The 14,899-nt window shown below is 35.9% G+C and overlaps 1 protein-coding gene across 2 annotated transcripts in view; it reads left to right on the top strand.

Moving 5' to 3' along the window:
- UNC13C (unc-13 homolog C) overlaps positions 1–12,745 on the top strand; it is a 128,110-nt gene extending 115,365 nt beyond the window's left edge. For both annotated transcript variants that reach the window (XM_062501805.1, XM_062501804.1), the window contains 3 exons: positions 10,455–10,547; positions 11,176–11,335; positions 12,232–12,745. In XM_062501805.1, the coding sequence (XP_062357789.1) occupies positions 10,455–10,547; positions 11,176–11,335; positions 12,232–12,517 (539 nt within the window). In that variant the 3' untranslated portion in view covers positions 12,518–12,745. The remainder of the gene's footprint in view (positions 1–10,454; positions 10,548–11,175; positions 11,336–12,231) is intronic.
- Positions 12,746–14,899: the final 2,154 nt, after the last annotated feature.

The following is a 14,899-nucleotide window of genomic DNA, read 5'->3' as shown; positions in this document are numbered from 1 at the left end:
CCTGAGCTCTGGAAGCACACTGAACACCAGGGTTATTTGTTGGAGCACTGCACACATATTCCAAGCTGAATGTTTTTTTCATTCTAGAAACTCCTAATTTTTGCATAATAGTAATCTTTACTAGTTTTCTTTTGAATGTAATGAGCATTTGTAAAATGACTTGCCTGCCACTTCATGTCTTTGGGAAAAAATACAATTTGCTGATATAATTAATTACCCTGCTCCAGCTCATAAGAATCAGAAAGTTTTAATTGGGCTGTAAAGCTGGAAATCAGTTGCTTTTACTTCTGAAGTAAAATATGTTACAGTACAAAAAGCATGAAACATGAGGTTTGTAGCTTGCCCCAAGATTATTTCCAAGGAATTATTTCCTAAGATATTTCCATATTAAAACTGACATCTCTATTGATAACTCATATAATAAAAATGAGAAAATAGCTATAAAACTCTAATATATAGGGAATAGAGTATTTTTTCCCCCCCTCCTCAAAACAGAAATTAGCAATATGGATTCAGGCAGAAAATTGTTACTTACTTTTATTTTTTGGTTGGATTTTTGTTTTTCTGTATTTCGCTTTTCTTTAACACATACCTACATTGTAGCTTCAGGACAAAAAGAATAGTTAAGCCATTAGTGATCTTTTATAAATCCTGAACCACAAAATTTAATTTTCTGATTTTCAGCATGATTTCAGCCTGAGGTCTGTGTTCATTTCTGTGCACACATTACCATGCCTATATTTGCACACCAGTCTTGTTAGAAATGTAGCCACTGGGAATGAAACTTAAGGAAAAGTGACTCATAACTTTTCATTATCCTTTAATGCCTCATTTAAAAGAATTAAATTCTTATCTATTATGATCTCCAGCCTCACAGCTCTAACTGTATCATTAGCTTTTAGTTAAAGTGACCCTGTTTGCATATCAGAAGCTTTCTCTGGAATATCATCAGATTGATATTTGGCCTATTTTTTGCACATTTCCAATCCATAATCAATAGACAGTCGGATATAATTAAGCTCAAAGCAATGGAAAAAATATTGTAAATGTAAAGAAAGCATATATTGTAGATAGAATGCAGATAGAACTGTATGCTTGGTCTTCCTGTAATGACTACAAGAAGCAGATAATCAGGCTTACTTCTACCCACAGGTTAAAACAGTTTCTCCCTCATAAGACTAAGCTGCAGTTTTCTAAGAAGCTAAAGAGCAAAAATGTCTGATTGGCATGAGAAGGGGGAATTAACACACAAACAGAAAGCCTAAGGTTGGACTTTATGATCTTGGAGGTCTCTTCCAAGTATAAAGATTCTGTGATTCTGTGATAATGGCTCTGTAGAAGTGTGTTATGGTCCTTGATTCTTTCCTGTATTTGTGTTCAGGCAGGAGGATCACTTTCAATAGCAATAACCAAATTATCCAACACTATGATCTCCACTATTTCTAAAGACACGTGGTGGCTTGAACCAGAGTTTTGTTTCCCAGCCTTTGTGCCCACACATTCCTAAAGATCTTGGCAACAAAGAAATTTGCATAAAATAATAATAAAACTATTCCTAACTTTTAAAATTATGACTCAGGGATTCATAGTTTTTCTTGTGGTGGTTTCAGCAGACTAAATAGTTGAAAGCAAAATTCCTACTGCCTTTTTCAAATGCATAATGAAATTAAGTGCTGTAATCTTACTCTGATGATTTTTCTTTTCAAAGCAGCATTATAGATTCTCAAGACTTTTCAAAACAGACAAGTGTTGGAGTAAGCAAATGACAGTGAGGAGCATAATCTGACAGTAACTTCTTCAGTAACTGCTTTTTTTTAAAAAAAAAATTCTCCATATAATGATTTGTCATGGCTGAAGGTCTTTTCCAGATATAATGATTCTATGCTAATTAAATTGTAAATTTAATGCTCACTCAGTGTTGTGAACACAAATCTTAACCACTCTATGAAAAGTAAGGATAAAAGAAAAATGTTGTCTAATAAATAAAGATATAGACAGTACAGGTACCATCTTAGCTTTCTCAGTGACATAGCTCATTAAATGCTTGCCTTTCTGCCTGGCAGAGGAGGAAGAGGAGAGGTTTCTCTTCTCTTACCCCAGATCTGCCACACATTTTCAGTGTGTTTGTTTGGAGATTAAATCCTTTGGAAACTCTGATCATTACAGATTTTAACATTGGTATCAATAGGATAGTAAGGGGGATATAATCTATGACTGTCCCTTTGTATAAACATTTCCAGAAAATAAGCAAAGTATGCTAAGCACTTGTCCTGTTTTAATCCCAACCCACAAATATAAAACATGCAGAGCAGCATTTTCTTTTGCAAATAAATTATCAGTATTGTTTGATGGGAAAACTTTTTCTAATAATACATAGAACGATTTATAAACTAGTAATGAAATTTAGTTCCACCTGGCTGAACTTCACATTTAATATTACCCAGAAAGGAGGCAGCTGATTCTGCAGGGCCTGTTGTAAGCACATTCATCTGGATCAGTTTTCTTATTCAATCATACACAAGTGATGTCACTGCCAAGAGCCATTCCATGGAGCAGGTCACTTCTGGAGTCTCTAAAAAGGACACTGATACAGACCTAAAGGATTTAGCCAAACCTGAAGGCAGATAATGGGGAGAACTGCATTCCAAAGCCTCAGTGACCAGTATTTTACAAACTAGGAGGTGACTGATACCTCTGCAAAGAGCACATAAAACACAGCCAGATGAGAATCGTGCACCCCCAGTACATCGTTACCAAGCAGAGCACCTGAAGTCCAGATCTCAGATTGATTTTATTTACTCTGGACTTCTGTCAGCTGTAATTAGTCATTTTATCTGTGCACTGATAATAACAATAGTAATCATTAGCCCATGCTGTAAAAGTGGGTGGGTTTTTTTCCTCTGAATTCAGCTACAGGATAACATTCTTGCATACATCCAGATTATTATATGGATCGCTTTCAAAATCTTTTGTAACCAAACTGTTCTGTGTGCACAGTCTGCTTGAGCCAAGCATGAATCAGTTGTGCAATAGCAGCACAGCACCAAGCCTGACCTGTAAAACCCAGCTCAGCTGCAGGAACTTGGGGGTTCAGTGCTGTAGGGCTGGAACCCCCATGACTGGTTCACAGCTGGAAGGCAGCCAGCAGCCAGCCCAGAATTTCAGGGAAGGCTCCCAGTCTTCTGCAAAGGACCCTATATTTTGTACATTGGCAAGAGCCAAATTGGACAAATTTCAGGTCAGGCAGGACAAGACAATTTTAATCAAACTTGAGCTAAATTTAACCACATCTTCACAATCAAAACAGAACTCTAGAAGCCAAAGGACAGGCTCCCACTATACTTCTGCTGGCCTATTGCATGAACTTTCCTGCCCCATGGTACTCACCCTTACTCTGTGCTGAGACCAGTACTGGTGAAGCTTCTGTTAAGTCACTCCTGAAAAAAGAAGAGAGAAGCAGTCACCTCTTTAAGTCATACCTCACCTTTTAAACTACTTAAAGTATATCAAAATTAAATGGCTATGGTTTAGTTTAGCAGATGCCTTGAATCTTCAGTAATTTCATAAACTATAGCCAGTGCTGTGAATATTTACATTTGTTTAACATCAACACTAATAACATTTGAACAGATATTATTTTAATTTTAGCAAACTACATAAAAAAGTCCAAACAGAGTTTCCTGAAATAGCTCTCATTTATTACCACTAATTTCTCCAAAGTAAACACCCCTCTTGCATCTAAAATGGTTATTTATTGGACATAGAGAAATATCTTTTTCTTACAAATTTACAGCAGCTCCAGTTCACAAATGTTGTTATAGAATAATACATAATGGCAGGATTCTGCATTATATTTTTTAGCTTGACTTAGAACAGTTTGTATCACTTAAACAGAAGAACCAATACTCATCTCGCAACACAGAGCTCATACTGCAAAGCCTACCTGTGTGTTTGCAAGGCTGCAGACAAGACTTTACTTCAGCTGGCCTGATTCAGATTTCTTCATTCTTATGCCAGACAATTGAAAGCTAGAAAGGGAAGGTGTATCTGAGAACAAGAAAATACAATACTCATCCTCCTTAAGTAAATATGCTTATCTCTAACAGTAACTCCATCCTTGTCTGGTGAAGTCACTAACACAGGGAAGGAAGTTACACAATCAAAAATGAAGACAAATTCAACTGCCAAGCTAAAATTCAGTTCTTTGTTCCTTTGCAACCTGTAATTATACAATGCAAAGCAGAACCAAGTATTTCATAAACATATGGAATGAGATTAAAACAATAATCTGATATTAATTATAGTTTAAGCAAGCAGATAGATGACATCATACTACAGAAAAGAAAAATTGCTTAAATTGTTTAACAGCGCTTATAGGTGAAAAAGAAAGACCTTTTCTTCTGCTGCTTGTCAAAACCATTGTATTATTAATTGTCATATTTTGAAAGCTATACCTGTATTCTATCAGGAAATTTAAGTCCTACAGAACATTTCCAGTTCTCTCATAACCCATACTTCAGACAGAATTTAACTCAAGAAATAATCCCTGCTTCCTCCACTGTAGTTTCAAATTGAGGTCAGAACCATGTGTTACACAACCTTATCTCATGAAGAAAAAAAAAAAAAAAACAACAAACAGATGTGCATTACAAGCTGCAAAATCAGCATATTACTACAAGCAACAAACAGGAAAGATAAGAACAAAGAAGAAACTTGCTGAATTACAACTCATAAAAATATTCCATCATATGCTGATAGCAAAGCAAATACACTCAGAATAGTGACAGAAAAAATAATTATTTTTTTAAAGTTCACACAGATAAAACCACACTGCTGGTAAACAGAAGGTCTTTACAAAATATTCACTTAAGAGGCTGTCACATTACAAAATTTTTGGTTATTCCTTAAATGAAAGAGTAAAGCGCCTAAATTAGAAGTAAGTTGTATATCAGTTTCCTCTAAGACTTTAAGAATGTAAACATAAGCTACAGGTAACCATCAGTTATATGACATCAATTTTAAAAAATAACTTCCTACTAGAAGCAGGGCATTCAATACCTCTAGAGACCTTTGGAGAGGCCTGTCTGTTGTCTGGGTAAAACACTGGACAGAATACATGCATATATATCAATATATATATAAATATATACATACAGAGGGGTAGATGAGGCCAGTTGGATGCACACCTCCCAGACCAAAGCTGGCTCATCCCCAGCTCCTTTCCCATGTGGGCAGAGCAGCAGCTGCAGCTCTGGGGGACCCCTGAGCTGTGCAGTGGCAGCCCTGGCTGTGTGGAGCATGGCTTTCCCTGCCAGAGGTGAAGGGAAAGGCTTCAGCTGGGGATTCCATGCCAGCACTCAAAGCAAGACTTCCACTCACACAACACCCTGCTTTTATGTTGTGTTCCGAGTGCCTCGCACCCTACTGGCACCACAGAAATTCCAATGGAAGGGAATGTACTTGGATAGTGGGGCTTTGCACAGCTGTGGAGAGGCTTACAGATGCTGCCCAATCCCCTGCCAACCTTAATTCCAACACAACAAGTGATCCTTTAGACAAATTATTTACATTTGCTGATGAAATACAAATCTAAATCTTTTCAATCTTTGTATGGCAGCATGGTGAATAAATGGTTGCTGAAGTCATCCTTCAAGTGCTGAACTTGGTTCTCAGAATCACCCAAAACATATAATTATCAACCATTTGCTACATCCCTCTCCTAACAATTCAGCTTTAACTTACTCTTTGTGGATTAAATGAAAATGTTAAAAAATGCACTCAAGGTTTTCCTCCAAATCAGTCTTAGGTTCCTGTGAAAAATAACTCAATGAGTCTCCTTGATATTTTCTCTCCTAATAAATTAGCAGCTCAACACCAGACAAATATATGTATTTTATTGGCATAATCAATCAAAAGATGACAAATACATGTCTGGATTAAAGTGCTGATTTCATAACTTGTGTAATTCCTGGAGCGTTGGAAACTATGAAAGGTTGAGTACTTGTTCAACCTGTTCATTTTTATGTCCCATTTAGAAAGTAAGGCTAAAGCACAGTATTTAAATGAAAAATCCAATGAGGCAAACAGCAGAGGTTGGCATCCCACAGGCAGCAGTGCCTGGTCAGCTGGCCTGGCTCCCAGTGCTCAGCCAGCTTTCTAATATTTGGGTAATAAAAAAGAGTGAGAGAGAGAAATGTATTAAAACCTCCACAGATTTTGATACAATCATACAAATTTTCAGTCTTGTTTATTATCTTTGGCTACTTTGGGGCAAAATACTGAAGTCACCACATTCCAAAATTTTATGCTAACTCATTTTCTGTGAATCCCATTTATTTTTGATGGGATCTTTTTTCATGCAAACCTAGAAATTACTTTCCAAAGTCCTCCTCATTTTAGAACATTTTTTTCTGCTAAAAGATCAAGCAATACAAAGGAATCCTTCCACAGAAACCTACTTTCATGCACACAGAACTGATTTAGTAAGAGTCTATTGTATTTAGCAGGAATATTATCCCAGAAAGTATAGGGAGCTACTGTTTTGTTTTTACAAAACATATGTGACTCATTTTTCCATTTTCATATTCTGCCTTTTTCTCAGAGTGCCCAAGTTCACCTTTTCCAAAGACATCAACTAAGAAATAGAAGGCAGTGGAATTTCTCTGTGCATGTCATGATTATGACTATCGTGACTAAGAAATATTTAACTTGGTCCTTGGTCCAAAATGTCTGTCTTCTGTCAAACTGAGTGTTACAACAGCTCTCACATTGATGCCATTCCAGGTGCTAATTAAGGAGGAATAAAAGCCTGACTTCTAGGCCTTTCTATTCCCTGAGGAGCAAGCATCTCTGGCCAGAGGAGATATTTTTTGTTCTTTATAGTTTTGCTAAAAAGAATGGCTTCACTTTAAATGCATGTGACCACCCACCAGTAAGAGGATTCTGCATTTTGAATTATATAAATATACTAACAAATAAAACGTAAAGCAGATATTAGAGAGCAAGCAGTAATAATTAAACATCCATAAGATTTTCAAACATGAGGCAGAATCATTTATAAGTTTGTTGGCCTTCAAATGAGTTATATTATAGTACTAAAGGAAGAAAAGTGCAATCATCCTCTGCAGTGCATGTAGAGATTTATTGTCAGCTAAATTGGCTTATTAAATGTAGTAGGATAAATGGACCTTTCTGTAGTGCAATCAGAATCACTAATTCCTGCTGTGACTGTACAAGAAGTGGTAGCAAAAAAGAAAACAAAACAGCAGAAATAGACAGATCAGAGACGTTAAAATGAAGTACCATAGTTCTTGAATGTCAATAAGAGATGCTATAAGCAAATACTAAATGTCCTGGAATTGTATCTCTAGTTTGTTAAGCAGGTCAGAAAGAGGAAGATGGATGGGGTGATTACTAAAAGAAACCAAGTTTATATTCTAGACTCCACTAGAAATTGTCTCTGCTAGCTGAGATGCTGTGCAAAGGTTTTCTCAGCAATACTGAATGTAGGGTCATTTTAATGTCAACCGTTTTTAGTATAAAACTGGGTGATGTTTTGCACAGATTTCTTTATAACTATATCAAGCAGTACTGTACATAGAAGACTATTTACACTACATATTTGCAGTACTGCTTAGAGCACTGTTGTAAATTATGCACTACCAGGAAGAGGAAAGAGGTACCAATTAGGACACCTTTGCAAGAATGTACTTTGCATAATTAATTAAAAAATAAATAATTAATAAAAAGTTGGAGAAACAGAACAAGTTTAATCTTACAGATTCATAGATTCTTGTCTTGATGAAATCCTACCTGTCCTTATTGGTGGCTAACACTGCACATGTCACTGTTACCACCATCCACAGCCTGCTCTCAAGGCTATCAAATAAAAATGCTAATTTTCTTCTTTTAAAACTGGGTTAGGGTTTGTTTTAAGCTAGAAGCTAAAACAAGTAATTGACACCAGCTGATAATTTCAGTGATGTTCAGGATCAGCTTAACTCATCTTCCACTGCAGCAAGGGATAAATTATTATTAATTGTGATTGGGAGAGAGTTCAAGAACTTCTCATTCTCTCAGTTCATTCAGTTTATCCTACCCATGCAGTGTCCCTAGGATTTAGGTGGTACAAATTCCTGGTTCTCTTCTCCTGTCTGGCTTGGCATTGAAAGCTTTTTAATGAGAACAGTTACAGTGTGTTCGACTCAAACTTCAGAGCTGAAGGAAGGCTTTCAATGAAATCAGAAGCATCATTCATAAAGAGGTTCATCACCACAGAAGGTGCCTGTGCTGAGACTGAATTCCATGTATTATGGAGCAACCTGAAAAGGTGGAATTTCCCAATATGTAAGAATGAGACAGATTAATGCTGTAGAACATCCAGTCCATGCTGTCTTTGATTTACTTTACAGTATCACAAAGCCAATGGGAATGCCCTATATATAAAAATAGATCATATATAGTTTTGGATTCCTATGCTGGGCAAGCTTTTTTCTGAATTACAGGCATTGTCTGCATTTAATCCAGGTAACCCACAAATACAAGGGAAGGCTTTTTCACACAAGTCAACACCCAGGGTTAAATATAACTCCATTAAAAACATGTTACTCATTGATAGGTGGCCTAAGAGAAAATTGATACGTTTGCAAGATAAAAGAAAGCCAGCTTTAACTTTATGACCTCCACCAAATGAGAATTTCCTTTCCCTTCACAAGTAAAAGCAAATTTTGCTATAGTCAGGCAATACTTCAGTCCGTGCTTCCAAACAAAGCCATTCTTTGAGTCTTAGTATTTAGCTTTTCTGGTCCGTTTGGCTCCTACCTTTTTGTACAAATTCTTCTAAAAAATTATCTATTATTTATGGTGAGCAAGCCACGGAATTATTCCCCAACTCAGAGCTTCCATATAGTACAGTCTTAAGTAATCATTCAAATACAAGAAACTTAATTGCTGCCAGTGCAGCTAGATCTCTTGTCATTAAAAAGCTGATGTCTAATAAATTTCTTATTTACACATCAGTAGTGGTCCAAACCCTCTGACTGATGATGAAATAGCAATATCTAATAGGAACATCTAATAGCAAAATTTGTACCCTTCAAATCAGCAGTGACATCTATGAATAGAGTAACAAATTGACATTGTATATTTTTAAAGCACTGCTATATTTCAAAAGTAGATTACAAGCCAAGCTTACCTGAAAGCTCAGAAATGCACAATAATGTCCAAAAACTCTAAGCATGTGAAATGATCACTGTTGTGAAAATGTCTCCACATTTTGATATACCAGGTAAAAAAAGGCTTGTTCTCTGAAGTAGTAACACTTGGGGTAAGAGTATTTAATCGACCTTGCAATGCTCATGCCATCTAGATAACACAATTACAGATCAAGCCAAAACAATGAATAAACATCACTGTAGAGCTCAATTTTAGAAAGCCACTGTTGAGGAAATCCAGGAAAGAAAATCACTATGCATAACAGAAAAAAAAACTACTCAAGTTATAAACTAATTTAAGGAGGGGAAATCACTTTCCCCACTATTATTACACAAGACACCCTTCCCTCTTCTCTGTACCTCTTCTTTAATTTCTGTATAAACTGCTGGAAAAATTCTAAAGGAATATTTGCTTCTCCTCACATACAGAGGGATGGGGAATTTTTTTATAAATAAGATGAATATAGAATCTTTTCTCTGCTACCCACAGAAACAGCAGCCAGTTGTCAAGGGGTAGCAATTTACTTTAGTATGTGGTTCACAGGAGATTACACTGGGGAGCAAGTGCAGTTCACAGAATTCAGCATTCACAGTCATCCAACCAAAGAACAAGTAAACATACTCCATTTTATTTATGTGGCACTGTTGTAACCTGATATATTGAGCTACCTTTCAAGACAATATTTAAAGTCCTTTTAAAGATTCATTCTGTACAAAATTATTTACAACTTTCCCTAGTGCTCAAAAGCAAAAGCTTAAAAAAATAAGTACCTGGTTCCTCTACCATCCATTCAACCTTCTTTCGTTTTTAAACCTCTCTGTCTGTGCTAGTGCAGAACTTCAGTAATTTGTTGAGATTATGTTCAGCAAAGGATTCATCAATAGTGATATAGAAATGACTTTCCAAATACACACTGAGCAATAAGATTTTTAGCAGGTACATGAAAAGCTTGACAAACCCCGCAGCTTCTGCATTTCAAGATGCAAACACACCTAATGACAACCAGAATGGAAAGTTCCAGATGAACAGGACTTTTTATTCCACTGAGACACTTTCCATAGACATTTGCAATTACCCAGTTCTTTGTGGCATTTATGAATCTGTAACTGATTCCCACTTAAATGTGAAAAGCATCACAAATTTTTAAGTGTTTCTAAAGGAAAATACCAGTCACCTTTGACTGTCTGTTTCTCTTGATGCATCCAGAAACCAGGTGTGCTAACCAGTAATTCTTGTTTCAGGTCAAACTGCTAATAATTCAGTGGGTGAGATATCTGTACAGGTGGATATCTCTACCCATCCTGGAACTGGTGAGCATAAAGTCACTGTGAAAGGTAAGTTTCAAGCAACCAACTTTAAAAAGAAAGCAGCAACAAAGACCAAACCTCCAAGCACTACATCCCAAGTCAAACATAGCAGTACTAAAACAAAAAATGAGAAGCATTACAGTACTTGAGAAGCTGTAAGTACATTTCAGGTGATTAGGAGTGCACTTTTTCCTTACTCAACATCAGCAGAAGTTCAGATTATGCAGGCACGTACTGTCTATGCCTCTCTGTATAGATAATTTAAAGTTATTATGATAAGTTACAGAGTTCTAAATTAAAATGTGTCAAATTATACTTCTCAGTTGCTTGTACATAATTCAACTTCTAAAAACTATGGTAAAAGCTGAGTGGTGAACGACTGCACCAAGACTTAAGAAGCTGCATTTTTAACAAAATGCATTTGTTCTGCACAACCTGAATTTCAGAAGCACAGGCTCATTCAGATCAGCATAAGCTGATTTTTTTAAATTGCAGTGAAGGTAATAGACAAAAAGAAACTGTAAATGTAAAGGATTTGTAAAATACATGTTTATATTTTATATATAAACTGGCTATACAAAGTCATACAGGGTAGCTAATTGGAACTCGTTTCAATAGAATTTTATTTAACTTCATTTCTTTTATCTCTTTATAGTTGTAGCAATTAATAACCTAAACTGGCAAACAACAGCTATGTTCCGGCCCTTTGTGGAAGTTTGCATATTGGGTCCTAAATTAAGTGACAAGAAAAGAAAACACGGAACCAAGACCAAGAGCAACACCTGGTCACCAAAGTACAATGAAACTTTCCAATTGTAAGTCTTCTATGTCTGGCAATTGCATATTTTTTGAAAATTTTCCTAAATTATTTTTGCCTTTAAACCATTAACAACAAAAAAGACATCCTACATAGATATATAGACACCATTTCAAAATTATTTTGTAATTTGTATCTTTGTTGTATATGAAGATGAATGGCAGTCACCAAGTTTTAACAACAAAACCTGGTTAAAATGTACAGTTCATTTCCCTACAGAGGAATAACTAATTCTATCCTCAGGAATCTGTTGGCCTAGGTATTTGTTTGGAAAGAAGCACTGATTATTATTTCTAGATATCTGCCTTCATGCCTGTAGAGCTATCTAAATGTGTATTGGGTTGTGCATGTGTTAATAGTATTGTTTATTTAATGCTGTTACCATTTAATCCTTAAATCAGTAAGAAATTTCCACCTAACCTGGAATTTTAAATTTAGTACTTCTCCATCCTCTCTGAGACCAATGTATTTTCCTCCCCTTACCCTCCAGCTCTGACTAGAAATTAGTTCACTGTCTGTGTCTCACCACAAAGCCCCTTTTGATGCCTGCTGCCAGGGATTTTCTGTATATTTTGAAGCTGATTTAAAGTCACGGTGCTGACAGTTGGAGAACATTTTATGTACTTTCCAGGGAAAGGTAACTGCCTGTTCCAGCTATTGAGGGAATTCCATTTCTATTCAGACTGCTGAGAGCAGAGGCTCCATCACCAATACATCTGAAGGGTTACACGTGTAGAAAGTTTAAAATTAGACATTCTGTTGTAACAAAATGGAACTACAGAACTTAAACTACCGCTCTCACTTGAATTCTTCCAAGATTTCTAGGGAGAATTAATTCCTTGGGGGAATTAAACCGCACTCTTTGTTCTAAATTCACCTTGTTAATCCACACAGCCTGCTGAGTAAGGAAGATAAGGCAGGAGCCTACGAGCTGCACCTATCAGTGAAGGATTACTGCTTTGCCCGGGAGGATCGCATCATCGGCATGACCGTGATCCAGCTGCAGGGCATCGCCGACAGGGGCAGCTGCGCCTCCTGGTACCCCCTGCTCAGGAGCCTCGCCGTGGATGAGACTGGCTTAACCATCCTTAGAATACTTTCTCAAAGGAACAATGATGAAGTCGCTAAAGAATTCGTAAGACTTAAAACAGAAACAAGATCTGCTGAAGAAACGGCCTAAAATACCCAAGTAATGCAAGATTGTCACCGCCAAGAACATAAATACAACGCTGTCGTCTGACTAGTGCATGCATGTGCAAATCTGTGGGAATGTTTAACTAACTATGTTTTCAGTGTTTGCCAGTACTTATGTACTATATTTGCAAGGTATGTCAAGGAGCTGTATATCTTTTATACATATTTTGGTCTTTGGTAAAGTAATTGTTCCAATGAAGTGCCAAAACTAAGATTATGAGTAAATGTTTCATCATCTCTTTTTAAATGTTGATTTCAACTCATCACAATTTTATTATTTTTTAACATTTATTAATAAATAAGTAGCTTTTTAAATTGATAACAGGTTCCCTGTTAAACTGTGTTGCTTATTCTAAATTAAGTTACATCCCTTACTCTTATTTTAAAAATGAGGTGTACCTAGTTTTCTTCAAATTCTCATATTATGCAAGCCTCATTTTAGGTGTCTTACTGATGACTTTTTCTATCATTACTACAGATGCAGTTACTTATAGAAAGTGTTTGTAATTTTATAATTACCAATATAAAGTAATGATTTTTGCATAAAAACTGAAAAAGGATGGAAATATTTTATGCTAATCTCTTTTTCCAACCTTTCATAAATATCACTGTGAAGAAATGCTGTTAAAGCAGGTTCTCAAGAAGCTGTGCTTATCAGAGTTTGTTACTGATGTTTGATATCTTGAGATAACTTTGTTCTTCAAAACTGCCACGGTAATGTCATATTTGTATTAAAAGAGTAAGTCAGTATCTGTAGAAACAGGTTGCTGTACAGTAAAGTATATGTGCTTTAAAAAAAGTAATTTTTTTAAATGATATGGTACTGTACAAGGGGTAGTAATTTGGAATATGTAATGCTGGTTTGTGGTTTGTTTCTATAAATAGTTTATGAGAAGAAAAGATGCTGTTAGCATTTTCACTCAGAGTTATTGACGTTGCTTTACATACTTAGCTGTAACATCAGTTAAGTGCTTTATTTCTTTAATTTTTTTAGACAAGTTCAACAGTTTGTACTTATGCAACATTACTATGTATTGCACTAAAGCAAACTCTGTGTCCTGTAAATATATTTAGTGAGGAATTGTAAAATAAAGTATGCAGAAACTGCTTTCTAGTTTTGTCATTTGATATTATTTATGTAACTATTGGTTTTATGTGCATGTGAAGCCCACAGAGTGGGCTTACTATATAGCTTTATAATATATTAAAGTATGATTTGCACTGTCTGGAATCTGGCTGTTTTATAAGTGTAAAATTTGATATGTCAGTGTCCTAAAAAACACAATTAATTAGGTAGGTATGTAAATACACACATATATAAAAAGTGTTGTGCAATGCCACCCATTTGTCGTTGGTTTTGGTCACAAGTGATTCTCATTACACAGGTTGGAGTTTTCAGCTTTGCTTAGGGAAAAAAATAACTAAGGGAAGGGAGGTCATAGTTTGTATGTTGATGTCAGCCTTCTAAAAAACGTGACTCCATGCAGGTAAACCAGATTCTTTACAGGAGATATTTGTAAGATATTTAGATGAAATTTTAAGGTCTTTCAACACCCTCAAACTTCTTCCTTCAATACTAAAACTCAGATTTGTCATAAGTATATTTAGACATTAAGAGAAGTTATGCAGAGTCTTTAAAGAGTTAAGAACACTCCCCTAAGTTCGTAGATTCCAAATTGCATTTCTGCGAGGTACAGCCCTATGTTAACAGACAGTTTACAGATAGCAAGGTTTGATGTGAGAAAACATCAGCAGACTCAGTTTCAAATAAAAGAAGAAGAATCAAGAGACAAGGTGATTCCTGCTACAGAACACTGTTGTAGACAAAATGCAAAAAGAATTCCACAATACATCATTTGTGGCTCTGTGAATTAAACCAGAAAGGCTGGAATAAACAGCTTCTGGTTTTTTACCTGGAGCACTTTCATTATATTTTCTGTGTCTGTTTATTCTACTGTAAAATGGCACACATTTCAGTGCATGATGTAATCACCACCCACTTAACTGTTTATCCCTGAGATTCAGGATAAAGGAATAACAAGAGACTCAGTCAAGGCACTCAATTACTGCTCTGAGTGGTCTCCCTCAGATGCTCACAGAAGAAGCAATCAGGCAAGCTGGTAAAACCATCCTATGTAATCCACAGCTTTACACAGTACACTTCAATGTTTCACTGTTTTTAACAGAGAAATATTTATAGATCAAAATTTGTCATGTGGAAGATAAGAGAAAAATATATTAATAATTCTAGAGCACGGGACTTCTAAGCATTCTTATGAATCAAAATACAAGCAAAGGCAATGGTGAAGCACAAGCAGTTGGACCTCACACATTTCATGTAGTCAAAATGATTGACAAGGAGTAGTTT

Source organism: Cinclus cinclus, chromosome 13 (genome assembly GCF_963662255.1).
Source record: "Cinclus cinclus chromosome 13, bCinCin1.1, whole genome shotgun sequence".
Lineage (NCBI taxonomy): Eukaryota > Metazoa > Chordata > Aves > Passeriformes > Cinclidae > Cinclus > Cinclus cinclus.
The sequence above is the reverse complement of the archived record's forward strand: the minus strand, read 5'-3'. Positions and strand labels throughout refer to the sequence as shown.